General features: G+C 67.5%; 9 protein-coding genes and 1 non-coding gene across 10 annotated transcripts; 4 read left to right on the top strand and 6 right to left on the bottom strand.

Moving 5' to 3' along the window:
• Positions 1-27: 27 nt before the first annotated feature.
• RHOBADRAFT_53147 (uncharacterized protein) lies at positions 28-2,351 on the bottom strand (the record flags this gene model as incomplete). Its single annotated transcript, XM_018416690.1, has 10 exons — positions 28-249; positions 333-395; positions 472-532; positions 601-662; positions 766-1,056; positions 1,141-1,318; positions 1,440-1,592; positions 1,667-1,752; positions 1,844-2,219; positions 2,302-2,351. The coding sequence occupies 10 exons, from the start codon at positions 2,349-2,351 to the stop codon at positions 28-30; spliced, it is 1,542 nt and encodes a 513-aa protein (XP_018271169.1).
• Positions 2,352-3,024: 673 nt separating this feature from the next.
• RHOBADRAFT_26423 (uncharacterized protein) lies at positions 3,025-4,495 on the bottom strand. Its single transcript, XM_018412745.1, has 5 exons — positions 4,402-4,495; positions 4,168-4,300; positions 3,368-4,090; positions 3,161-3,270; positions 3,025-3,092 (listed from the first exon to the last, which is right to left on the bottom strand). The coding sequence occupies exons 1-4, from the start codon at positions 4,465-4,467 to the stop codon at positions 3,179-3,181; spliced, it is 1,014 nt and encodes a 337-aa protein (XP_018271168.1). The 5' UTR covers positions 4,468-4,495; the 3' UTR covers positions 3,025-3,092; positions 3,161-3,178.
• Positions 4,496-5,683: 1,188 nt separating this feature from the next.
• RHOBADRAFT_43608 (uncharacterized protein) lies at positions 5,684-6,482 on the top strand (the record flags this gene model as incomplete). Its single annotated transcript, XM_018414253.1, has 3 exons — positions 5,684-5,852; positions 6,039-6,261; positions 6,368-6,482. 3 exons carry the CDS (start codon positions 5,684-5,686, stop codon positions 6,480-6,482), a joined length of 507 nt encoding a protein of 168 aa, XP_018271167.1.
• A 429-nt stretch (positions 6,483-6,911) lies between these two features.
• On the top strand, positions 6,912-10,568 carry RHOBADRAFT_43607 (uncharacterized protein; the record flags this gene model as incomplete). The annotated part of the gene is made up of 8 exons (XM_018414252.1): positions 6,912-7,455; positions 7,532-7,673; positions 7,736-8,092; positions 8,162-8,644; positions 8,731-8,865; positions 8,949-9,534; positions 9,670-10,465; positions 10,546-10,568. 8 exons carry the CDS (start codon positions 6,912-6,914, stop codon positions 10,566-10,568), a joined length of 3,066 nt encoding a protein of 1,021 aa, XP_018271166.1.
• Positions 10,569-10,840: 272 nt separating this feature from the next.
• On the bottom strand, positions 10,841-12,974 carry RHOBADRAFT_43606 (uncharacterized protein; the record flags this gene model as incomplete). The annotated part of the gene is made up of 7 exons (XM_018414251.1): positions 10,841-11,216; positions 11,340-11,405; positions 11,509-11,626; positions 11,712-11,805; positions 11,884-12,413; positions 12,483-12,727; positions 12,787-12,974. The coding sequence occupies 7 exons, from the start codon at positions 12,972-12,974 to the stop codon at positions 10,841-10,843; spliced, it is 1,617 nt and encodes a 538-aa protein (XP_018271165.1).
• Positions 12,975-13,379: 405 nt separating this feature from the next.
• On the top strand, positions 13,380-14,028 carry RHOBADRAFT_2632 (uncharacterized protein; the record flags this gene model as incomplete). The annotated part of the gene is made up of 3 exons (XM_018412742.1): positions 13,380-13,493; positions 13,563-13,737; positions 13,811-14,028. Coding segments are annotated over 3 exons (507 nt in total), but the record flags the coding sequence as incomplete, so codon positions are not given.
• Positions 14,029-14,706: 678 nt separating this feature from the next.
• RHOBADRAFT_64911 (uncharacterized protein) lies at positions 14,707-17,878 on the top strand (the record flags this gene model as incomplete). The annotated part of the gene is made up of 14 exons (XM_018418609.1): positions 14,707-14,754; positions 14,865-14,904; positions 14,979-15,087; positions 15,211-15,236; positions 15,308-15,367; positions 15,440-15,479; positions 15,566-15,883; positions 15,967-16,440; positions 16,582-16,687; positions 16,767-16,921; positions 17,212-17,250; positions 17,380-17,444; positions 17,523-17,625; positions 17,701-17,878. 14 exons carry the CDS (start codon positions 14,710-14,712, stop codon positions 17,726-17,728), a joined length of 1,608 nt encoding a protein of 535 aa, XP_018271163.1. The 3' UTR covers positions 17,729-17,878.
• A 1,930-nt stretch (positions 17,879-19,808) lies between these two features.
• On the bottom strand, positions 19,809-19,890 carry RHOBADRAFT_t45. The gene has a single exon. It is a non-coding gene; the product is annotated as a tRNA-Pro (tRNA).
• A 152-nt stretch (positions 19,891-20,042) lies between these two features.
• RHOBADRAFT_53143 (uncharacterized protein) lies at positions 20,043-21,375 on the bottom strand (the record flags this gene model as incomplete). Its single annotated transcript, XM_018416689.1, has 6 exons — positions 20,043-20,153; positions 20,235-20,388; positions 20,511-20,593; positions 20,660-20,723; positions 20,787-21,033; positions 21,102-21,375. The coding sequence occupies 6 exons, from the start codon at positions 21,373-21,375 to the stop codon at positions 20,082-20,084; spliced, it is 894 nt and encodes a 297-aa protein (XP_018271162.1). The 3' UTR covers positions 20,043-20,081.
• Positions 21,376-21,507: 132 nt separating this feature from the next.
• RHOBADRAFT_66339 (glycoside hydrolase family 5 protein) lies at positions 21,508-23,562 on the bottom strand. The gene is made up of 7 exons (XM_018418944.1): positions 23,334-23,562; positions 23,180-23,260; positions 22,838-23,095; positions 22,734-22,753; positions 22,408-22,654; positions 22,198-22,328; positions 21,508-22,127 (listed from the first exon to the last, which is right to left on the bottom strand). Exons 2-7 carry the CDS (start codon positions 23,199-23,201, stop codon positions 21,696-21,698), a joined length of 1,110 nt encoding a protein of 369 aa, XP_018271161.1. The 5' UTR covers positions 23,202-23,260; positions 23,334-23,562; the 3' UTR covers positions 21,508-21,695.
• Between the last annotated feature and the right edge of the window lie 711 nt (positions 23,563-24,273).

Here is a 24,273-nt window from a genome sequence, read left to right as displayed (position 1 = left end):
GCGGCCCCTCGACCGCCACCACCCAGCTCACCGTCCGCCCCTCCCGCGACGACCGCCCCTCGCTCCTCTCGCTCCTCCTCCTCCTCCTCGACGACCACCGCCGCCACGCTCCTCGGCGGCGGCAAACATGTGCGCAAACATGTGCTGGAACACGAACGGGAACGGGATCCCAAACTCCTCCATGCCGTCCGAGTCGTCGCCGCGGCGGAAGAAGGGCGACCCCTGCGCCGCCGAGCCCGGGTCGTCCGACTGCGGCGCATGAGAGAGTGTCAGTCAGGCTGACGCCGACACGACGAGAGATTAGAGGACGAAGAGAGAAAGGGTCGACGCACACTGCCCTCGTCGTACATGCGGCGGCGGCGGTCGTCCGACAGGACCTGGTAGCTCTCGGTCACCTGCGCGCGCACCTCGCTCACTCGTCAGTGCCGCTCGCGAGAGCAAAGGCGAGAGAGAGAGAGAGAGTGAGCGGACCTGAACGAACGCCTCCTGGCTGCCGCCCTTGTCCGGGTGGTGCTTGAGCGACATGCTGCGGCTGCAAAAGGCGGCGAGGGTCAGTGCGGCGTCCGGCTCGACGACGACAAGGGACGGCGAGAGACGCACTAGGCCTTCTTGAGCTCGGCGTCGTTGGCGTGGCGGTCGACGCCGAGGATCTTGTAGTGGTCCTGCGGGAAGGAGAGCGGCGTGAACACGACAACCCTCAACACGATCCCGTCCCCCTCGGCCGAGTGCGACGAGAGAATGGTGAAGAGAACGTCGTCGACGCACCTTGCGCTCGGCCTGCTTGTCCTTCCACCGCCGCTCCTCCTCCTCGCGCTCCTTGCGCTGCTTCTCCTCGGCCATCCTCCTGCGCACCGCGTCCCGCTCGCCGACGAGCGCCCTCTTCTCGGCGCCCTCCTGCGCCGCTTCGACAGCGCGCTCGAGGTCGTCGAGCGCGAGGCTGAGCTGCCCGAGCTGGGCGAACGCGTCGGCGCGGTGCTTGAGCGCCTTGACGAACCGCGGCGCGAGTGCGAGCGCCGAGGTAAAGTCGGCGATGGCGGCGTGCAGGTCCTTGCCGAGCTGTGTCGGTGCGTCATGCGTTAGTGTCTGAGCCTGAGTGGGATGGACAGGGAGACAGGGAAGAAGGCGAGCGAGAGGACGGACCTTGAGCTTGGCCATGCCGCGGTTCTGGCACAGGATCTTGCGCAGCTGGGCGTTGTCGCGGTCGACGAGGAGAGCGTGCGAGTAGTCGGCAATGGCGGCCTCGTAGCGACCCTCGCCGAACGCCGTCGCGCCCGAGTCTTTGAGCGCCGCGACACGGGTCAGGCGCGACGAGAGGTTCCTGTCGCAGGGGCGTACGAGAGAGGGTCAGGTCTCGCTCTGCCGGTGATGTGTACAGGCGTGCTCGCTGGGCGAGGAGCACGTCGGCAGGGCGACGAGAGAACGGGAACGAGGCGACGCACTCGACCTTCCTAACCGTCGCCTCGTCGGCTCCCTCGAGCCCGATGTCCTTGACGGCCTGGATCGCGCCCTCGAGCTTGCACTGCTGGTACAGCGCGATCGTGCGGTACAGCTGGATCTCGATGCGGTCGACGGGCGCGTTCTTGAGGAGGGTGCTGCGAGCGGCGGGTCCTCGAGGTCAGATCGTCTCGCTCTCCCAGCTCGAGGAAAGAGGGAGACAGGGACGCACGACGTGTAGTTCTCGAGCTCGTTCCACTTCTTGGCGCCCTCGAGCGCCTCGCACCTCCACAGCTTGGCCTCCCACGGCACGCTCGGCTGCGGCGAGCCCGGCTCGACGACGGCGCCCTTGTCCCGCTCGAGCCACGCCTCCCTCGCGCCGTCCCACTCGCGCAGCGCCGCGTCGTACTCCTTGGCCCTTGAGCGCGCCCTTGAAGCGCGACACGTGCGCGCTCAGACGCTCGATGCGCGACAGCTGCGCGGTCGACGGCCGCGCCTTGTCGGACGGCGCGAGGGCGGCGAACGCCTGGGCAACGAGGCCTTTCTCGAGAAGGGCGCGCGTCTCGGCGATGCGAGGGTCCTCGACAGGCGCGCTCGGCGACGACGCCGCCGACCGACCGTTCGGAGCGGTGCCGGCGCCGGGGACGACAGGAGCTCGGGGAGGAGGCGGTGCACTCGAGCGCTTCGGGGGCCGGCTCTTGGGCTTGCGCTGGGGCGGCGACGGGGTGGCGGGGACCGCGAACGGGTTGTTCTCAGGCGTGTACTTGGGCGTCGGCTCTGGCGGCCTGCGCGGGGGGGAGGAGGCGCGTCAGCTTGACATGAGATGAGGGGGGCCGGCGGCGGTGACGAGTGGAGGGGGGGACGCACGGCTTGGGCTTGGGCTGCTCTGGGTTGCGACGACCGTTCTTCTTGGCCATGGCTGCAGCGCGACGCCTCTTGAGCGAGGTGAGGCGGAGCAGGCGAGGAGATGGCGGGAAAGAGGCGATGGCGGTGACGAAGACCGAGCCACCACCTCTCGCCGCGCCTCTCCTGTGCTTAAGTGGTCTCTAAAGCGCGGTCCTGCTGCTCAAGGAGGGCCTGCGCTAGTCGAAGCAGATGCTCCACAGGCGCGGCGCATTCGGTGCCGCTGGTCGGCTCGCGCCTAGCGTGCTTGCTCGCTCTTCGACCTCTCAGATTCTCTCAGGCGCGCGCGCCCCAGTTGACAGAGGCAGGCAGAGAGCTTGCCGGCACACGCGAGCACGAGAGGCGGGTACAGAGCCGACGAAAGGAGAGAAAGTGAGCTCCGGACTTTCCGCAGAGGAGCCCGAGCGAGACAAGGCGCGTGCGCTGGCCGCCTCGCCTCGACAGGCTGCGAGAGCAGTGCAGCGGTCAGTAGCTCGAGCTGCGCGAGAAGCCTGCTGTCGTGCGAAGAGATCTGTAAGCGAGACGGTCCAGCTCGGCGAGTATCACGCGCATCTCTCGCTTCGCGTTCGCGGTCGGCGAGAACGCGCCACGCAGCTCTCGTGCGCCTCTCTTGCCACGATGCCGTCGAGCCGGATGCGCTGCCGCCGCCGCGCTCGACGAACGGACGATCGAGCCGAGGGGGAACCGACTTGAGAAGGTCGCGACGAGAGGTGAAAAGGGGGCGGTGTTACAGCAGCTATGCGTCTATGGAGTACCTGCACGAGCGAAGAGTCAGGACAAGTGCGTATGGAGGACCGACGAGAGAGGGAGAGAGGGGACGCACTCAAGAACCCGTCCCTCGTCAAGCGCGCAGCCTGCCCGACTTGACCATCCTCGAGCGCACGACCTTGAGCGCAACGCCGCCGAGCGCCGAGATGGCCGCCGTGACGCCGACTGTGACAAGGTGCGGGGTAAGGAGGGAGAGGAAGTCAGGTCGCCGTCGCCGGGAGCGACTCGAGGAGGAGGGAGGAGGAGGAGGAGCGGGACGGACCAAAGAGCATCATCCTGTAGAACCCGAACCGGCCCCACGACTCCTTCTCGTCGCTCGGGCGGTACAGCTCCTCGGAGATGAACGGCATGGCGATGCTCGCGAGGCCCCTCGAGCCGGCAAGGACGCCGAAAACGAGCGACCCGACGTACGGGTTGCCGCCCGACACGTCGCGCGCGCAGCCCGACCACGACGCGATGATCTGCGACGTGAAGCCCGACAGGACGGCGAACCCGTACACCTTGGCGAGCGAGTCGGCGAGGCCCCACGACGCGAACGCGGCGACGGCGCCGGCGACGCCGCAAAAAGTCGTCGCCAACGGGTAGTCGATGTCGGCGAGCCAACCGGTAAAGGCGCACCCGAACGACGACGCGACGTTGTAGATGCCGACGACGATCTCGGCCTCGAATGCCGACGGCGTCAAGTTGGACGCGTACGTCGCGAGGTACAGCGACACGGGGAAGGTCGACAGGGACGACACGAACGACGTGCCGAGCGTGAGGAGCATGATCGGGTCGCGCAGGAAGGCGCCGTCGGTCGCGAGCCACGGACCGCGCTCGTGGCTGCGCAGCTTGCGCGGCGGGACGCGAGGCTTGATGAGGTAGACCGACAGGGCGAGCGTTGTGCCGGCGAGGACGGCCCAGATGCGGACCATCCACGGGAAACCGCGCCACGACAGGAGCGACGAGATGATGAATGGGAAGATGAGGCCGCCGATGCCGGCACCTGCACACGAGGTCGAGAGAGAAAGAGAGAGTCAGTCGGGCTCTTTTGGCGGTCGATCGAGGGGAAGAGGGACGGACCCGCAAAGATGATGCCGCCGGCGAGACCCTTCTTGGCGACCCACCAGTCGTTGAGCCACATGAGGACGGGCGTGTACATGATGCTGCCGGTCGCGCCGCAGACGATGCCCTGCAGGACGACGAGCTGCCACGCCTGCGCGTCGACGACACAGAGTAGAGATACGGGCAGGGCCGAGTCAGTTCGGCTCGTGAAGAGGAGAGTCGAGAAAGGAGAGGGAGAGGGCGAGGGCGCACCTGGGTCGCCCAGCTCGAGAGGAGCATGCTGCCCGTGTACAGTGCCGTACAGACCCACAGCGCCATCTTGACGTAGTCAGGGTATCGCCGGAAGAGGATAGTCGTCGGTAACCTGTGCGGGCGAGGAAAGGAAGCGTAAGTGAGGGTTGCTCGCTTTGAGAAGGTGGCGAGCGGCAGGACGCCGGCAGCGGGCGCCGTCGCTGGCTCGCCTCGCTCGCCCTCGTCGCTCACGCCTGTCGGTAGGCGAGGGACGGGCAGGTAGGGAGGGAGGGAGGGAAAGGCGGACGCACGGGAGGAGGTATTGCGTGCCGAGGTTGACGGCGCCGATGGCAGACAGGATGCCGATCGAGTTGCCGCTCCAGGGCGCAGTGCGCTGCAGATAGACGAGGATGGTGGCGAACGAGAACGAGAAGCCCCAGATGACGGTCTCGAGGATGAAGGCGGCGACGACAAAGGCCCACGCGCCGCGACCGCCGTCGACGGGAGGGAGCTGCTCCTGCGCAAGATGCTCGCCGCCCGTCTCGAGGTTGAGGCTGCGCAAGCGGACGCCGGACGAGCTAGGGCTCGCGTCGCGGTGGACGGACGAGGCGGGCGACTTGGCGAGCGGGGTGTCGAACGGGTTGCCGGACGCCGGGCGCGAGAGCGACAGGGCTGGCGAGGGTGGTGCGGGCGATATGGTGTCTAGCTCGACGGGGAGGCTGTCGTGGCGGACCATGGCGGCCGTGATCGTTCGTGAGCGGGCGAGTCGAGGGATGAGCGAGTCAAGGTGGGTCGGCGGGCTGGAGGTGTGCGTCCTTGTCAGCTTGCCGAATCCACGGTACGTAACTAACGCTTTCCAGTCCCTCGAGGAAGCTGCCCGGACGCACCTGACTGGTGGAGAGGGAGGCTGTGTTCGACGTCGAGAGGCGGAACGCGAGGGACGGGGTCGGCGACGCAGGCCTCGGGCGGGTGCGCCGGGCTGGCCTGGGGGCTGAAAAGTGGCGGCGAGTTCGATCGAGCCGTCACCTCGGTAGCAGGGCGAGGTGGGCGAGTGTGGAGAGCCGACGACGAGGACAAGGAGGGTCTCGTCTCGGGTCGTCGCCTTGTCCTCGCTCACGGTTGCTCTCGACCAGGCGAGCAGTGCTCCCGACCGACTCTCTGTCCAGTCTAGCACCGACTCGAGCCGCCCAACTCTGGCCTCGCGTGCTGCCTCGGTCCCCCTCGCGCCTCATCACCTCGTCCAACCTCCCCCCCTCGTCCTCCTCGCTCCTCATCTGTGATCGACCCGCCCGCCTCGCCGACCATGGCCCAGACGCCCCGCAAGACGACTACCGTCATCAAGAAGACCACCGCCGTCAAGGCTGTCGCCCAGCAACCTCTCGGCGGCGCAGGCGCACCTGCCGGCAAGCTTCCGCGCAAGAGGCCCGCCGTCAAGGCCGCCAAACCTCCGCCCAGGGTCAAGCGCGCTCAGCGTGAGTCCCACCCCGTCCTCTTCGCGCGCGCCCTCTCCTCATGCCGCCCTCTCGGCCGTCTCGACGAGGTGGTGCACCAGCTCGGTCGTGACCCGGCCGCCGTACCCGTGCGGCGCGCGAGGCAGCGCGATGCCGACCCTCCCTCTCGAACCCCTGTACTGACTTGCGACTCGTGCACGCGCGCAGCGGCCAACCCGGCCAAGAAGCCGTTCCGGTACCGCCCCGGCGCCGGCGCGCTCAAGGAGATCCGGCACTACCAGAAGTCGACCGACCTCCTCGTGCGCCGCCTGCCCTTTGCGCGCCTCGTGCGCGAGATCGCGACCGAGTTCTTCGAGGACGAGGACGGCCAGGGCGTCGGCCTGCGGTGGCAGAGCTCGGCGCTGCTCGCGCTCCAGGAGGCGACCGAGGCGTGCGTCCACCCCTCTCCTCTCTCTCTCTCTTTCATCTGTCGACGTCGCAGAGACTGACTCTTGCCTCGACCCCTCCCTTCCTCGGCTCGCCCTCGTCGCCCGCAGGTACCTCGTGCACCTGTTCGAGGACTCGAACCTGTGCGCGCTGCACGCCAAGCGCGTCACCATCATGCAGCGCGACATGCAGCTCGTGCGGCGCATCCGCGGCGACTTTATGTAGGTCGTCGTCGGGCGGCGACGGCGGCTTGGTGGGCGGAGCGAGTGCTGGAGCGAGGGATACCCGGAGGCTCGAGGGCAACGCGGTTTCTCTTCTGTTCGGGCTTGTGTCTTTGTAGCTGTGCCTTTCTCTCTCTCTCCCCTACTTGACGACAATCTACCTAGTTCATCCTGTTCGCTGCAGTTGATGGTGCCGTGAGAGAGCTCGAGGAGAGCGATCGGCGCTTGTTGTCACTCGCCTCATCCCCCCTTGCTGCACGCGACCAGAGAGCTCGTACGCACGCCTGTGCCAGCTCGTGTCGCCGTCGTCGCCCGCCCACGAGCTCGATCGAGCCGCCCACGGTCGACCTCGTCGTCGTCGTCGCCGTTCCCCGCTTTCGCCCTTCACGCGCAAGTGCCCGCTCGCCCCGACCGAGTACGGGCGCACAGCGGCATGCAGCCCCTCCAGCCAGGCGGCACCGGGCCCCTCCCCGCCCTGCAGCAGTTCCAGCAACAGCACCCGTCGCCGCACCTCCACTCGCCGTCCGTCGCCGGCGGGCCACCGCCCCTCGCTAACAACGCCGTCGTCCCAGGCCAGCCCACCCACCCGGTCCAGCTCGCAGCGCACGACAGCATGTACCCGGCCCACGTCGGCCACCCGCTCCAGCAGCAGCAGCACCTACCGCCGCTCGCCCCTCAGCAGCACCCCTCCTCGTCCCGCCCGGGCAGCAGCTCCGGCCCGCCCCTCCACCAGCAGCAGCACATGCAGCCTCCACCGCACCTCATGACCTACCCGACCGGCGGCGCGAGCGGCAGTGCCGGTACGGCGGGCTCATCGGCGGCGGCGGCACCGGCGCAACAGCAGCAGCCGCCCAAGAAGGGCACCAAGCGCGCCGCGCCCGACTCGAACGGCAAGGACAAGGAGAAGAAGACGAGGAGCAAGGCGGCGTGCAGCCAGTGCAAGGCCGTCAAGCAGAAGTGCGAGGGCCCGCCGTACGGTGCGTCCACCTCTTCCCTTCCCCTCGTCGCCGGTCCTTGCGACGCCCTGCTCACTCGTGCACCCTCCCGACGCAGTGCCCTGTCGACGGTGCGAGTTGTACAAGCTCGAGTGCAAGTTCCCGCCGGGCACCAAGACCGTGCCGAGGCCGGTCGAGGCGTCGTCGTCCGGTTCAGCTGCGGCTGGAGGAGCAGAGCCCTCGAGCGCCGTCACCGCCAAGTGCGCACCCTCTCCCTGCGTCTCTCTCCTGCGCCTGCACTGACCTTGCGTCTGCGCGACAGGTTGTTCGAGATCGCGAGCCGCCTGCAGACGATCGAGTCGGCGCTGCACATCGCCTCTGCGCCGTCGCCCGCGGTCCAGTCGTCCGACACGCACTCGCACGCACCACGATCGCCCTCGGCGCGTTCGTCCGACGACGGCGGCCCGGACGACGACGACGGCGGCGACGGGAGCACGGCGGGCAAGGCGGCCGCGGCGACGGCCAACCCGATCGGCGAGATCAACGCGACCGTCGACTCCCTCGCCGGGTTCAAGTCGGGCCCGAGGCAGAGCATCATGGAGATGAACGACTATGGCGCGCCCGACGTCCTGAGGCGAGCCGTCCTGACGCCGGTCGAGTGCCAGCAACTCTTCGACTTGTGCGTCCCGCCTCTTTTTTTCCCTCACTCGGCCCAGCACTGACCCTCGAGGTCGACCGTGCCGCGCAGCTTCTTCGCGTCGCTCCACCCGTGGATCATGATGCTCTCGCTCGACGACGATCGCGACGCCATGGCCGTGCGCGACAAGTCGCCCCTCCTGTTCCACACAATCCTCCTCCTGTCGACCGCCTACTCGACGCCGTTCCCCTCCCAGCTCCACCTCACCCTCGTCACCTTCCTCAACAACATCCTCGCGCCCCAGCTCCTCAACCCGCAGCCGCACGAGCTCACGACCGACTTTCTCCGCGCGCTCGACCTCCTCAACATCTACAAGCCCGTCCAGTTTGGCGCTCGTCGCACCGAGGGCCACGACGACACCGAGGCGATGCGCGTCAGCAAGGTCAACGGCCTCGCGAGCTGGATGCTCCAGGGCATCCTCGCCCGCACCGCCGAGCGCCTCGAGCTCAAGGAGACGGTCAGCAAGTTTGCGAGGGCCTACTCGGCGAGCGCGAGCGGGGCACCGGTGCCCAAGCAGCTGTTGCGGGACCTGAGGTGCGTCCCCTCCTCCCTTTTGGACAGGTTTCCTTCGCTCGAGCCATGCGAGCCAACACTCACGCTCCCTCTCGCCCCGCCAACAGGCTCTACTACTGGCTGCTGTCCAACGACGTTCACGGCAATGTCCAGAGCGGTCGACGGTGCAACATGGAGGGCTCGCAGGCGCTCACGACCACGCGCCTGTTCTCGTCGCTCCATCTCCAGCCGTTCGACGTTCGGTGCGTCCCAGCCTCTCTCTCTCTCTCTCTCCTGCATCGTGTCGAGCCCGTCATTGACCGTGCCCTTGCCCTCGTCGATGCAGCCTCGCCGCCTCGGTCGAGATGTTTGAAGTCGCGCGCCCGATCCTGCGCAGCTACAGCTACGAGCGCACGCGGCGCATCCCCAAGCCCGACCTCGAGCGGTACAACGCCGGCATGCGCTCGTTCGACGAGACGTGGATCCCGGTCCTCCTGCGCCAACTCGCCGTCGACCCGCTCGCCATGACGGTCATCTCGCCCTTCCGCGAGTTCATCACGCTCCAGTTCAACGCGACGTGCTACGTGTCGTACAAGAGCACGCGGCTGTACGCCTCGTCGTCGGACGGCGGCGGGAGCGGGAGCGGCAACGAGGGCGGCGGAGGACGGCCGACGAGCAGCGGCGGGCCCGAGGGTCGCGCCAAGCGGCTCAGGACCGAGGGTCCGCGAGGGCTCAACGACTGGGAGTACGACGGGCTCGCCAAGTGCGTGCGCAGCGCCGAGTTGCTCGTCTTCTCGCTCAGCGAGGAGAGCCGGGTCCCGGGCGCGTGGAGGGTCGTCCAGTGGGAGGAGGCCGAGCGCGCCGACGGCTGGAGGAAGTTGATCCTCGACGACCAGATGGTCGAGCAGAGTCGGTGGGGCATGGACGCTATCGTGCGTCCCTCTCTCTCTTTCTGCGTCTCTTCTCTTTCGTCGTCGCAGGGCGCCCGGCCGCGAAACTCGACTGACTCGCTCTCTCGCCTTGCCCCTCCCTCTCTCTCTTTCCCCTCGTACCCTCCTCGACTACAGACCTGTGTCGCCTACATCTTCCCGCTCGTCTTCCTCAGCAAACTCGTCAACGAGGGCCTCCTCACGACTAACCTCACCCTCCTCCGCACGCCCGCCTCTCAGCCGGCGTGGCACTACACCCAGAAGCTCCCTCGCCTCCTCGAGCTCGGCGCCGCCTTCCTCGACGCCGTCGGCACGTCGCCGCACCACCCGTCGCGCGCCCAGGCGCATGTCGTCCGCACCCTCCTCGAGACGGGCATCAAGGGCCGGCTCCCGACGCCGCTCACGGGCCCGAAAGCGCTCGGGTCCTCGCTCGGCCTCCTCGACGGCGGTGGGCCGGGCGCGTCGAGCCCGGGCGGGACGGGCCCGAGCCACGCCGCGACCGTCATGAGCCCGAGCCCGCAGTCGCAGCCGCAGCCGCTCGCGCCCGTCGTGGACCAGGGCCAGAGCCAGATGGGCTACCCGCAAGGCGGCATCCCCTATCCGCCCGTGCCGCAGCAGTCGGGCGGCGGCCTGCCGTACCCGGCGACGACGGGCGCCGACGGCCGGCCCAACTGGGCGCCGCCGTCCTTCACGCCGACCTCGACCGGCGCCGGCGCCGGCGGACTCGGGCAGTCGATGTACACGTCGTCGTCGTCGTCTCGCGCGGGCGGGCAGGCGCCGCCTGAGCACTCGCCCGGTGCGGCGCACCCGCCGCCGCCCGTCATGATCCCGGGCATGGACGACGCGCTCGGGAGCGTCCTCAACGACTTTGAGCCGCTCTTTGGCGAGACGGACGGCGGCTTCTGGGAGTGGGCGGGACTGAGCGGCGGCAACAGTGCGTCCTCCTTTTTCTCTGTCTCTCTCTCCCTCTCGCTCCCTCGACGATGACCTGACTCGGCTCTTTTTCCCTCGCAGACCTCGTTCAGCCGCAGCCCTGAGCGCCTTTGCCTCCTCGACTCGAATCGATTCGTCTGCCTCGCCCTCGCCCTCGCTCGACCTGTGGGACCGCATCAACCTCGCCCTCAGCCATCGTGTCCCCTCCTTGTTGTTCCTCCTTCTCGCTCTCTGCGTCAGACTCTCTCGTCCTCGCGCCGTCATCTCTTTTAAGTACCCTGATGTCAACAACGTTGAATCGACTCTCTCGCACGCGCTCTCGCGAGAGCACGAAAGTACGAGAGGGAAGGAGAGATTGAGATCGAGAGCTCGCCGTCTACATCTGTGCCTCGCCCGCCCTCGCTCCCTCGCTGTCGCGCTCCTCCCGATGTACGACCGCATCCGCAGCGACACTCCCGACGCACCCCTCGGCGTCGAACGACTCCCACTCGCGCCCGCTGACGAGCCACCCGGCGAACGGGCCCTCGCCCGGCTCGCGAACGAGCGCCTTGAGGAGGCGGTACCGCTCGACAGCTGAGAGGCCGGCGAGCGTCGAGGCGAGGAGAGGGAGGGGAGGAGGGGAGGGAGTGGTCGGAGGATGCTTGGTCGAGAAGTACGTCGAGGACGAGGCGAAAAGTGACGACGGGGAACGTGCGAGGGGCGCGCTCTCTGTCGCCGATCTTGCGGACGTAGACGCTGCATCGTCGGCCGAGCTGTATGTGGTACGTCGATGCGAGGTCGAGAGAGGGGCGGGGCAAGAGGGAGGAGAGAGAGGACGAGGCAGGTCGTCGTGAGCTCGAGGTGCTTGAGAAGGTCGGGCGGTGGCGAGGACGCACATGCTGCTGAGCTTGTCGACGATGGATAGGTGCGTCTGGTAGAGCGACAACTTGCAGAGACGTGACCTGCGAGAGCAAGAGAGTCAGTCTTGACGCAGGCGGGCGACCGTTCACCACCTGCCTCATCCTCGAGGGCGAGAGAGACGGAGCGGCGCCGCGCAAGACGCACCTGTTCTTGGGGCCGAGCGGCTGCTCGGGTTTGCGCTTTGCTGAAGCTCCTTGCCGAATGCCGTTCGTGATGATCTCGACGGCTGGCGCCGAGTCGAGGTTGGCGATGTAGCTGAGCGCTGCGAACGAGGATGAGGAATCGACGCTCAGTATTGTTCCTCGAGCCCAGGCTCGAGTCGAGAGGTAAAGAGGGCAGGGACGCACACTCGGCGCACCCAGCGACGTCGGCCAAGTCGACCGCCTCTCGCTCGGCGACGACCTCCCTGGCGCCCTCGAACGCCCTCGGCGCGAACCCGACCTGCGGCACGCGGTACTCGTCCTCTCCCAACCCGATCCTCCTCGCCCAGCTCTCTATCCTTCCGCCGACCGCACGCACGCACTCGTCCCGGACCCGCTCCCTCGTCTCGACCCCGTCCTCGTCGTCGCTCACGCGCTCGAACCCGCCGACGACGAGCGCCTCGAGCGGGACGGCGCGCATGCCGGCGCGGGCGAGCAGCGCGCCCTGGAGCCCGACGAGCGCCCACAGGGCGAGCTTGTCGCTGCACGAGTGGGACGTCGTCGGCGGCGAGTCGGCGCGGCCGGGTTTGGTGCGCAGGATCGACAGGGTCGAGTAGGACGCGCGGCCGCGGTGGACGGCGGGGGGTGTAGGGGAGAGTGAGGTAGGCGTGGATGAGGTGATGGGAGAGGCTGGGAGGGAGGAGGAACTGGGCGTGGGCGAATGAGGGTCGCGCGAGGTGTGCATGCCGAGAGAAGCGGCGACGGCGAGCGATGGGTGCCGGGGCGAGGCCGCACCTTCTCCGACTCGTCCAGACGATGATGAAGAGCAAGTCGACGATGTCGTTGTTGGCGCATGGTCGCTGTCGACGGGCGCCGAGAGCGAAAGGAAATAGGTCGACGCGTCGCCGCCTGCAAGGATTGGGGGCCCGGTGAGCGCTCGTCGACTCGATACGAGCGTGGGAGAATCTCGAGACGCACACGGCAAGGTGCTGACGTAGAAGGCGGCCTTCCAGCCTGGCTTGAGGCTCCACTCGCCGTCGACTCGCTCGATGAGGAGGTCCCCCTCGCCGTGTACGCGCTCGCGCTCGTCCCGGGCGGCCCGCTCGATCTGGCGGTACAGCCAGAGCTTGAAGCCTCGTCGGGCAATGACCTCGGCGTGCGAGTCGTGCAGGACGTCGCCGTGGACAGGGAGACGAGCGTGAGGAAGCGCCTTGAGGCCGGTGCTGTGGGAGACGGGCACAGTGAGTGGGGGGCGGTCTGGATGGAGAGGGTTGTGACGCACCCTAAGGAGACACAGCGCACGTCGTAGTGGGCATGGTTGTCGAGCTGGCGGTAGAGGCAGACGGCGGCGAGGACGGTCCACTCGGATTGGCAGTTGGAGCGACGGCGAGGCTTGCCGTTTGGCGGGATCGAGGTGTACGTGTCGAGAGCGGCTGCAGCTATGGCCTGGCCGAGGTCGAAGCAGAGCATGAGCGGCGAGCGGAGCGACGAGTTGAGCGAGGACTGTGGGCGGCCTCCACCTCCATCCTCATCTTGGCGATCCCTCGTCACTCGCTCTCTGCCACGCCAGCTCGCTCAAGAGCACCACACGCTCGACACCATGGTCGCCTGGACCCAGCACCCTGTCGCCCACCGCCTGCGCTCCCACCCTCAACTGCGCTGGCTCTCGCCCGCCATCCTCGTCGACTGGCTCGTCGTCGCCTCCTCGGCCTCGCATCGCACTGGGTCGAGCGACAGTACCCGTACCTGCGCGACCCAGAACACTACCTCGCCGACCCCTCGCTCCACTTCGAGCACCTCTATGCCGAGCGCGTGCCGGCCAACCCTGGCGGCCTCCTCGACCAGCTCACGTGGTACCTCCCCGTCGCCGTCATCCTCGTCGTCGGCGGACTCGTCAAGCACTCGCTCCACGACGTCCACCACGGCCTCCTCGTCCTCTCGTCGTCGCGCGCCATCATGCGCCTCGTCGTCGAGTCGCTCAAGAACCGCGTCCGTCCCTCTCGCTCTCTCCTTTCCACCTCGTTGCCGCACCCTCCTGACCCAGCCACTGCCACACAGGTCGGCCGATTGCGCCCCGACTTCTTCTCGCGCTGCGCGTGGGACGCGACGGCCCACGCGTGCATGGGCCCCGTCGGCCTCGTCAAGGACGGCCGCCGCTCGTTCCCGTCGGGCCACTCGTCGACGGCGTGGCAAGGCCTGCTCGTCCTCGCGCTGTACCTCGCCGGCAAGAACGGTGCGTCCTCCTCGCCGCCTCGCCCCGTCTCGCAGCGACGTTCCTGACGATGCTCTGTCTCTCGAGGAAACAGGCGCGTTTGCGTTCGCGGCACCTTTCCCTCGGTCAGGCGTCCTCCAGTCGCGCCTCCTGCGGCTGTCGCTCGTCGTCGCGCCCCTGTTCCTCGCCGGGTGGATCTGCGTCACGCGCCTCGAGGACCACTACCACCACCCGACCGACGTCCTGACAGGCTCGCTCCTCGGCGCGCTGTCGGCCCTCGTCGCGTACTCGACCTACTACCCGAGCCCGTTCGTCCTGACGGCCAAGCCGGGCGCCGAGGGCGCCGACGAGCTCGCCGTCATGGACAAGCCGAGGCTCGTGTACGGCGCCAAGGAGGCGGCCGTCGACGACGCGTGGGGGCTCGCAGAGGAGGGCGGCAGGGTGCGCCTCGTCGAGGACGCGGCCGACGAGAGCGACGACGAGCGGCGGGCGGGCAGCGCCGCGTAGCAGCAGGGCAGGGCGCACGTGAGCGGGCGACGAGAGCCGACTTGGGAGCTAGACACGAGCGGCGGCGAGTAGAAGCCTCTTGATGAAACTATCGCTGTTGTCCCACTGTCTCTCACGCTTGCTCGACCTCGCCCGAGAAAGCGAGAGCGAGGACGAGAGCAGAGCGCGATAAGGCGGCGGCGGCGGCGAAGCGGAAGCGAGCCGGTCGAGCAGTGCCGTCGGGCCAAGTCGCAGCTTGAGAAGGCTGTCGTTGTGAAGCTGAGCCGGGTCTGTGCGCCAGTGGGTGGGCGAGGTGAGGGCGAGACAAGGAGGAGGACGAGTCGAGAGCCGAGTGTAATGGGGAATAGCGATGCGCAAGTGTTGAAAAAACTAAGGGCGCGCCGAGCGGTCGAGCGAGCCGGAGGGGCCCGCGCCGTCGCTCGCCCTCGTTTGAGCTGCCCCCCCCCTCCTCCCTCCCTCCCCTCTCTCCTCACCACAGTCGCAGCCATGCACCGCTCCCTGCGCCTCGCCCAGCTCACCAAGGCCGCTGCCGTGAGTCCCCTACCTTTACCGCCCTCCCCCGACGTCGCGTCGTCGAGACTGGGCCGAGCGAGGGGGGACCAACCCAGCTGACGAGCTCCTCCCACCCTCCGCTCCCACAGCGCCCGGCGCTCGCCCGCTCGTACGCGACCGCCAAGCCCGGTGCGTCCACTGCCTCTTTTCCCGTCCGACGAGCCTTTCAACTGACCCGCCGCGCGTCGTCGTCGTCCCTGCAGCGGCGTCCGAGGTGGCCTCCATCCTCGAGTCGCGCATCTCTGGCTCGACCGCCGGCGCGGATGTCCAGGAGACCGGCCGTGTCCTCACCATCGGTGACGGTATTGCTCGGTGCGCCCCCTCTCGCTCGCCCGATGCTCCTGCGCCGTCGACGTCGCCCTGACGCCGAACCTCCCCGTCCCCCTTCCTCCTCGTCCCACCTCCCCTCGACCGCAATTCGTCGTCGCCATACAGTGTCTACGGCCTTCGCAACGTCCAGGGTGCGCCCCAGCTCGCTCCCTCTCTGTTTCCCCCCCGAGTCCATGTACTGACTCGCCCCTCGCACTTGCAGCCGAGGAGATGGTCGAGTTCTCGTCGGGCGTGCGCGGCATGTGCCTGAACCTCGAGGCCGGTGCGCCCTCACTCTCTCGCTCCCCGTCGCCCTTCGGGCAACGCCCATCCTGACGCCGTCCTCGCCTCGCAGACAACGTCGGTGTCACCATCTTCGGTAACGACCGCGCCATGTGCGTCCCTCGTCCCTCTTGCGCCGCCCCACCTGCGACGACGACGACGACGGCAACTGACTCACTCCCTCTCTCCCCGACCACAGCAAGGAGGGCGACACGGTCAAGCGCACCGGCTCGATCGTCGACATCCCCGTCGGCCCCGACATGCTCGGCCGCGTCGTCGACGCGCTCGGCAACCCGATCGACGGCAAGGGCCCCATCAAGGCCGCCGAGCGTCGCCGTGCCCAGGTCAAGGCCCCGGGTGTCCTCCCGCGTGCCTCGGTCCGCGAGCCCATGTTGACCGGCCTCAAGCCCGTCGACGCCATGGTCCCCATCGGCCGTGGCCAGCGTGAGCTCATCATCGGTGACCGCCAGACCGGCAAGACTGCCGTCGCCATCGACACCATCCTCAACCAGAAGCGGTCCGTCCACCTTTTCACTCCCCTCGAGCGGCCCGTCGAGAGCGAGCCGACCCGAGACTGACCTTCCCTCGCCCCTCGCGCAGCTGGAACGACGGCAACGACGAGAAGAAGAAGCTCTACTGCATCTACGTCGCTGTCGGCCAGAAGCGCTCGACCGTCGCCCAGCTCGTGCAGACGCTCGAGGAGAACGACGCGCTCAAGTACTCGGTCATCGTCGCCGCCACCGCCTCGGAGGCCGCGCCGCTCCAGTACCTCGCGCCGTTCGCCGGCACGGCCATCGGCGAGTGGTTCCGCGACAACGGCAAGCACGCCCTCATCATCTACGACGACCTTTCCAAGCAGGCCGTCGCGTACCGCCAGATGTCGCTCCTCCTCCGTCGCCCGCCCGGTCGCGAGGCCTACCCCGGCGACGTCTTCTACCTCCACTCGCGTCTCCTCGAGCGCTCGGCCAAGCTGTCGGACAAGCACGGCGGCGGCTCGCTCACGGCCCTCCCCGTCATCGAGACCCAGGGTGGTGACGTCTCGGCCTACATCCCGACCAACGTCATCTCCATCACGTGCGCCCTCGTGTTTCTCTTGTTCCCGTGGTCGTCGAGGTGTGGGCCGACGAGGCGAGCGGGCGACGGCGTCGGCGAGACGGCGAGACGAGGCGGGAGCGACCCTCGAACCCTCGACTGACCCTCCCCTTCCACGCGCAGCGACGGCCAGATCTTCCTCGAGGCCGAGCTCTTCTTCAAGGGTGTCCGCCCGGCCATCAACGTCGGTCTCTCGGTCTCGCGTGTCGGCTCGTCCGCCCAGACCAAGGTGCGTCCCCGCATCTCTCTCTCTTTCCCCGCGAGGCCCTCCTCACCGAGCCGCCCGCCTCGCTCGTTCACGCCCACAGGTCATGAAGGCTGTCGCCGGTTCGCTCAAGCTGTACCTCGCCCAGTACCGTGACGTTGCCGCGTTCGCCCAGTTCGGCTCGGACCTCGACGCGTCGACCCGCTTCCTCCTCAACCGTGGCTCGCGTCTCACCGAGCTCCTCAAGCAGGGCCAGTAGTGCGTCCTCGTTCCTCTCGTTCTGAGTTCCTCTCGTTCTGAGGTGGCGGTGTCTCGAGGTGGCGGTGTCTCGATCGGGCGCGAGATGGGCCTGAGCGGAGCTGACCTGGAGCGTCCTCCCTTTCCTGCCCCCCTTCCTCCCTTCCTGCCCTCTCTCCTCGCCTGCGCCCTCCTCGCCACCTTCTCCGTCACGCCACTCCTTCGCCGTTGTCGTTGTCCTTCAACTCGTCCTCGTCGCCCCTCCTCGCCTCCCATCCCTTCGCCTTGCCTCGCCGCCTTCCCGCCTGCAGCCAGCCTCTCCCTATCGAGATCCAGGTTCCCATCATCTAGTAAATCGCTTTTTCTCGTTACGAGGGGGCGCGCGTGCGCTCTCGAGCGACCTTGGTCGTCTCGAGGAGTCGCGGCGCTCGGCCGTCGTCCCACCCACAGCCGGTCCTGACCTCGCCTCCCTCCTGCAGCGCCGGTGTCAACGGTCTCCTCGACCGCGTCCCCGTCGACCAGATCGGCGCGTGGGAGAAGTCCTGTGCGTCGCCGTCATTTCTCCTCTCAACTCTTCGCCTCTCCCACTTGAGACTGACCTCGGTCCCTCTCCCGCCCGCAGTCAAGGAGCACCTCACGTCGTCGCAGCAGGGCGTCCTTGCCGAGGTTGGCAAGGGAACCATGACCAAGGAGCTCGAGGCCGACCTCAAGCGCATCGTCACGGAGTGCGTCCCTGCTCTCTTCCGCTCTCTCGTCTTTGCCCTCGACCAGTCCCTGACCCGCCTCTCTCTCTCTCGCAGGCACGTCTCGTCGTACGTCTCGGCGTAAAGCAGCCCGTTCATCCGGGTACCTTAGACCGAGCAGGTGCGAGTCGTCGTCTCGAGGGAGGCGCTCGAGCCGGCGGCTAGGAGGTGGTTCTCTTTCTCGAGCTTGTCCGTATGTGCCGAAGGAGGACGGCCGGAGCAATCCAAAATCGGTGTCTTTCTCTGCCTTGCGTCGCTGTGCGTGCCGAACTGCGAGAGCTGCTGGAAGAGAGAGCGAGGAAGCGACAGCGAGGCGAGCGAGCGAGTTGGCGACGAGGAACGCGGCGGTCCGTTCGCTGCAACCTTTGCGCGCTTTCACGCTCTTCCTGCGTCGTCTGGTCGGCGACTGGGCGGGCTGCTGTACTGCTGCGTGCCCCCCTGCTCCCGGACCTCCTCACTTTTGACCTTCTCAACTTGCCCGCTCGCTTCGCTCTCGCACGAGTGTCCTCACTTGGCTCCTTTCGCTCTGTGAGGCGCTCTCGCGTGACGTCTACGAGTTTCTTGGTCTATCGTACGGCCGAGCGACCAGCGAGCAGAGGAGAGCGGGCGATTTCGATCTCGACCGACGGACCCTCGGGCCCTCGTAACCCTCGTAACCCTCGTAACCCGCGGGCAGTCCAGATCCAAACGGGCGGTCTCGCTCGGGCCCAAGGCCTCGTGTCGCGCGCACGGCAGACTTGCTGGACTCTCGGGACTACCAGCTTGAGTGGAGGACCTCGGGCGAGAGCACGGAGCCCGAGTCAGAGCCCGCCTTTCCTCACTCTCCTCCCTCCTCCAGCCCGCTTTCCTTTCTCCGCTCTCGCTCGTCCTGGGTCGCTTGAGGACCCGGTCGCTCAACTCTCGAGTTACGCTGACGACAGTCGAGTCGAGAGCGAGGGCGAAAGCAAGCGAGAACCGCTGGTCCAGAGTGGCTCCAAGCGGGGCCCGTGCGCCCAGTCCAGATCCAAACGGCTGACCTCGCTTGGGTCTCGACGGCCGCCGCGGGACTTACAGCGCACACGTTCTTTGCCCACGCGAGCTGTGTCTACGTGCGCTTGCGCCCAACGACCGTCGAGCCCTCTCGCGCCTTGCGCAAGCGGGGAGGAAAGGAGCCCGACCAGGTTCCCTTCTTCAACCCTCAGGTCCGCCGTCCTCGTGCCCCTATCGCAGAGCCCGACCTCGGTCGCCTCGCTCTGACGGTCGGCTTGAAGCCACTGCGAGCGTGCGGGCTGCTCTTGCTGCTGCTTCTCCCCCTGCTCCCGGACCTTCTCAACTTTGACCTTCTCGAGTTGGCCTCACCGCTCGCTCTCGCACGCTACTTGTGCCTCTCACGACTCGAACACACTCGACTCGACCGAGCAGGTCATACTCGGGAGCGCTCTCGCTCAGACTTGGTCCTCTGACCGCCCTGTTCCTCCTCATTTTGCTCCGAACTCGCTACTGGCTCCTCTCGGCGTCGCTCTCGCTTCTCTTCTCGGCGGCCGCGAATCGCTCTCCCGGTCGGCTCGAGGCAACTGCGACTGTGCGGGCTGCTGTGCTGCTGCTTGTCCCGCTGCTCCCGGCTACGTCTCGCGCAGCGATGGTGGGCGGGCAGAACGGGACCTTCACAAGGTGTGGCGCCTGCTCTCGCGCCACACACAAGGCTTTCTCTGGGCCGCGCGCTTGCCAGAGCCTCACGGAGGACGTAACGAGCGCAAGAGGGAGGCGAGGTCAGGACCGGCTGTGAGAGGGACGACGGCCGAGCGCCGCGACTCCTCAAGACGACCAAGGTCGCTCGAGAGCGCACGCGCGCCCCCTTGTAACGAGAAAAAGCGATTTACTAGATGATGGGAACCTGGATCTCGATAGGGAGAGGCTGGCTGCAGGCGGGAAGGCGCGACTCGTCCTGGCCTCCACGAAGGCCCGTACGGACCCATGGTTCTTTGCGCTTCGCTCGCTCGCCACCCACCTCGAGGAGCATGACGGTGACTACTCTCTCAGCTCGTAGACAGTGCAAAGAATGCCTGGAGCAACCCCGCAACTTCGACAGGTGCAAGTGGACGTCCAGTCGAGCCGATCGGAATGCGCCGCGGCGACTTACTAGTCTCCCTTACGGACTAGTAAGGACTAGTAAAAAAAGAGGGCGTGGCGGCTGCCCGGAGTCGAACCGGGGACCACTTGCAATCGTGCGCCCAAAGCAAGTATGATAAACCTCTACACCACAGCCGCCAACTGCGCCATCAAAACGCTTTAGAACGCTCGAAATGACTTTTGCAATACAAGTAGAGCAATGCACGCGCTTTTGCAGTACTCGTAGAGCAACGTGTGCGCGTCGCTATCTCGAGCTCGATCGCAATAGCAAAGTCTTCTATTGCCAATACAAAGTCGATACGGCAAAGGTTTCGATTGCGCGCGAGCTGCTACAGGCCCTGCTCCTCTGCCCACCGCACGAGCGCTTCGAGAAGACGCACTGCGCCCGACTTGTACGATCGCTGTCGAGAGAGGAGGTGGGACGAGAAGGAGTCAAGGACCGTGCGCGCGTGACGACGAGGAAAGGGAAACGCGGGACGCACACCAAACATGAGCATGTGGTTGAGGTGGTGGTACGCCTCGTAGAGCTGCAGACGCTGCTCGTACTGCTCGACGGGCTCCGATCTGGGCACGAGCGAGTGATACGTCTCGTAGAACGCCGGCGCGAAGCCGCCGAACATTCTCGTGATGCCGAGGCTGCGGGACGGCGCGACGACTCAGTCACAGGCAGGGAATATCGACTCGACGCGACGTCGTCGAGGCTTGAAGCGGACGAGGAAGACCGTGGTGACGAGGGGAAAGGGAAGAAAAGAGCTCACTCTGCCTCGCTGTGACCGTAGTAGCTCGAGGGGTCGAAAGTGATGGGCGCGTGGCGGTCGTTCGAGAAGCGCGCGTTGCCCGACTGTGTGAGAGAGGACGTCAGGCTTGCGCCGAACGAGGAAGAAGGAAAAGAGCGAGCCGAGCGCACCCAGAGGTCGCCGTGCAGGATCGACGGCTTGACGTCGAGTCGACCGAGGAGCTCAGGGATGACACTGCAGGAGTACGAGAGAGTCAGTACGAGGCTCGAACGTCGCAGAGGAGGCGGCGGGACGCACCGTTGCCGCACCTCCTGGGCGAGCCGCAGCAGCTCCGGGTCGCCGATCCGCCTCGCGAGGTCACCAATCCTGCGCTCACCGTAGAAGCCGGCCCAGCTGTCCATCTCGGCGTTCTCCTGCTGGGTCGCGCCGCAGCATGTCGGCACCGAGAAGCCGAAGCGCTGACCGTCGGGCGCGGGCGCGAGGTGCATCTTGGCGACGAGCTCGGCGAGGCGAGCTTGTTCTGCCGCCGGGATAGCCGACAGGTCTGCGGAGAGAAGTGATCAGATCCCTGCCCTGCACGGGCACCAGGAAGAAGGGGAACAGAGGGCGCACCGTGCCATTCGGAGAGCATCCAGCTCCGGCCCTGCTCGTCCGTCCCGCTGCCGAGCAGCCTCGGGGCGACATCTGCGCAAGCCGCGTTGATCGCTCGCAAGCTCTCGGCCTCGCCGACGAGCTGCGTCGAGTCGCTGCCGGCCGTCTTGTAGAGGTAGCGCTGTCGCGCTGACGTCGACTCGGACGCCGAGATGAGGTCGCCCGAGCGGGTGAAGGTCGCGCTCGTGTCGTGCAGCGGCTCGAGCAGGTCGAGGACGTGCTTGGGGAGGCTCATGGTCGTGCACGAGGGTGCGAGAGGCTGTGGGTGGAAAGCGAGCGTAGCCGGCCCGAGGTGGGGAAGGCGGGGTCGACGGCTCTCTCTCCCTCGCGCGCGCTCTCGCTCGACATCTGCTCATGCGACGGTCGAGAGTGCGAGAAGGCCGAGGCCATGACAATGCAAACGAGGCGTGACAAGGGGAGGAGGACAAGCTGGCGGCGTGAAAGAGCGAGCCGATGCAGAAAGAGCGAGGATACAGGAGGGGGGACGACGCCGAGAGACTCGTGATACAGACAGGGTGACGAGAAAGAGAAGGAGAGGGAAAAGAGCGAGACGGCTCAAGCGTCGCCGCCCTTGAGCGAGCTGACGATGGCCTGGCGCTGGCCAGCAGCGCCGCCCGACCACGTGTTGGCGGCCGCAGCCGCGCTCGTCGCCTCGGCGGCGGCCGACTCGACCTTGCTCGCCGCGGCCGAGTAGGCCGACGCGACGCGCGACTTGCCCTCGCCGGCGTACGACGACGCCTTGGCGACGTACGAGCTGAACGCCGACGTCGCCGACGCCCACTGCGCCTTGGTCGACGTCGCCTCGCGAGCGGCGGCCTCCTTGGACGAGTCGGCGACCTTGGAGAATGACGCGACCGCCTTGGACGAGAAGGAGGCGGCGGCCTTGGACGACGACGCGACCGCCTTTGAGGCCGAGACGACGGGCGCCGCGTCGTTGCTGAACGCCTGGCCCGTCAGGGCCTTCCACGCGCCCTCGCCGGTCCAGACCTGCAGGAAGAGAGGAAGAGTTGGCGCCTGAGGGAGAGAGCTCGAGAGAAAGGCGAACGAGGCGACGCACCTCAAAGTCGGCGGCCCCTGCGCCCGGCTTGGTGATCTGCCAGAACATGTTCGAGATGCCCTGCGCGTTGAACGCGTTGACGAACTGCGAGATGACGGTCGCCTTGTTGGCGCCGGCCATGCCCCACTCGCCTGCGAGGGAAAGAAAAAGGGAGAGGTCAGGCTCGCGCTCGTCTCGCTCAACGCCGCCGAGGAGAGGACGAGGACGCACCCATAATGACCTCCTTGCCCGGGTGTGCAGCCTTGGCCGCCGCGAGGGCGCCGGCGGTCGCCGCCGCCGACGTACCGTAGTCGTGGACCGAGATGATGTCGAACGCCGAGCAGCCCGTCGCCCACGAGCCGAGCGACGACGACGTGGTGATGCCGCCGCCGCTCGAGACCTTGATGTTGGACGTGATGAGCGACTTGAGGTACCGGGCGCGGTCACAGGACCAGGTCGACGAGGCCATCTGCATGTGCTGCAAGGGCGTGAAAGGACGAGAGTCAGTGACGCGAGCTCTCACTGCGACATCGGGAGAGAAAGGGGACGAGACTCACGCCCTGGGGCTCGTTCTGCGCTGCGAGAGAGAACGGGGAAACAGAGCGAGTCAGACGAGGTCGAGACGAGGGCCGAGCGGGCTCGAGGAGGACGACCGACTCACGCTCGACGGCGTAGATGACCTCGTCGAGGTCGGCCCACTTCTGCCCGCCCATGAGCGCGTTCTGGTGGTTCATGATGTGCGACAGGCGGTCCTCGAACATGTTGATCGCCCACGCGTTGGTGTAGAACGAGCCGGCATTGGCGACCTTCTGCACGCCGCTCGAGCCGGCGGCGACGATGTTGAGCTGCGTCGCGTACGAGTCGGTCGACCAGAAGCCGAGGGCGTAACGGTCCGACAGGGCGATCATGAGCTTAAGGCCTGCGACCGCCAGAGAGTCAGAAAGGTGGACGAGGCGGCGACACGGGGCCCGACAGAGAGAGAGAGAGAGAGAGGGAGACGCACCTCGCGCCTTGCAGTCGACCATGAGCTGGTCGATCAGCTCGAGAACCGTGTCGTCGTACGCTCCGACAGCGCTCGGCTCGACTGTGGACGGGAGGAGAGTGTGAGCGCCAGGCTCGAGAGAGGGCGCGAGGCGAGAGAGGACGAGGGGACGGACCATCGTTGACGGCGCGGTTGCTGCTGCCCTTGTTGTTGGCGCCGACCGAGGCGACAAAGATGCGCACGACCTTGAAGCCGGCGCCCTGGATCGCGTCGAGGACGTCTCGCCGGTCCGAGTCGTACAGGGCGTGGAGGTAGTACGACGAGACGCCGCGCCAGAAGTTGTCCGACCCGCCAGACGCGAGCGGGTACTGCTCCGACGCACGCGCCTCGAGGTCGTCGCGCCGCTCGAGGTCGTCGACGGTCGACGACGAGTCGACGACGCCGCGGCGCTCGCGCTCGCGCACGTCCTCGTTGCGGCCGCCGAGGCGCTGCGCACTCGCAGGCTGGCGGCGCTCGATCGAGCGCTTCTGCATGCCCGTGCCGTGGTGCAGGGCCTGGAGGCGCTGGTGCCGGCGCACGACGCTCTCGCCCGACGACGACGACGAGCCGTTCGAGCGCGACGCGGTGCGGCCGCTCGCCGGGGTCGCCTGCGCTGCAGCCGACTGGGCCGACGCCTGCAGGGCGTACAGCTGGTCCGGGTTGGGCGGTGCGGCGACGGCGAGGGTGGATGCGGCCGAGAGGGAGAGGACGGCGAGGGGCAGGAGGGACGAGAAGTGCATGGCGACTGGTCGAGGCGGGCGGGTTCGAGAGCTGGCGGTGAGGGGTCGAGGGCTCAAAGGAGTGTGGGCGGGTTGGACGGCTGCGACCAGCACAGGCGTTCAAGAGCCGAGAGGAGGAGGAGGGGGAGCCGAGGCGAGCGGCTGTGGGGCAGGCGGCGGCGGCGGCGGCGGCGACTGTGGGTGCTCGTGTGGTGGGCCTTGCGTGGCAGCGCTTGAGGGCTGTGCTGACGGCTGGCGGTCGAGGAGTGCTGAGGACGAGGAGAGCGAGGCGAGGCGGCCCGCGGAGCTTTCGCTGGGTTCGCTCGTCCGCTTGGCCGCAGCTCGAGTACTTACTCT

The sequence above is a fragment of the Rhodotorula graminis genome (assembly GCF_001329695.1).
Source record: "Rhodotorula graminis WP1 unplaced genomic scaffold RHOBAscaffold_6, whole genome shotgun sequence".
NCBI classification, from domain to species: domain Eukaryota; kingdom Fungi; phylum Basidiomycota; class Microbotryomycetes; order Sporidiobolales; family Sporidiobolaceae; genus Rhodotorula; species Rhodotorula graminis.
Note: the sequence above shows the minus strand (reverse complement) of the source record. Positions and strands in the feature narration are given on the sequence as shown.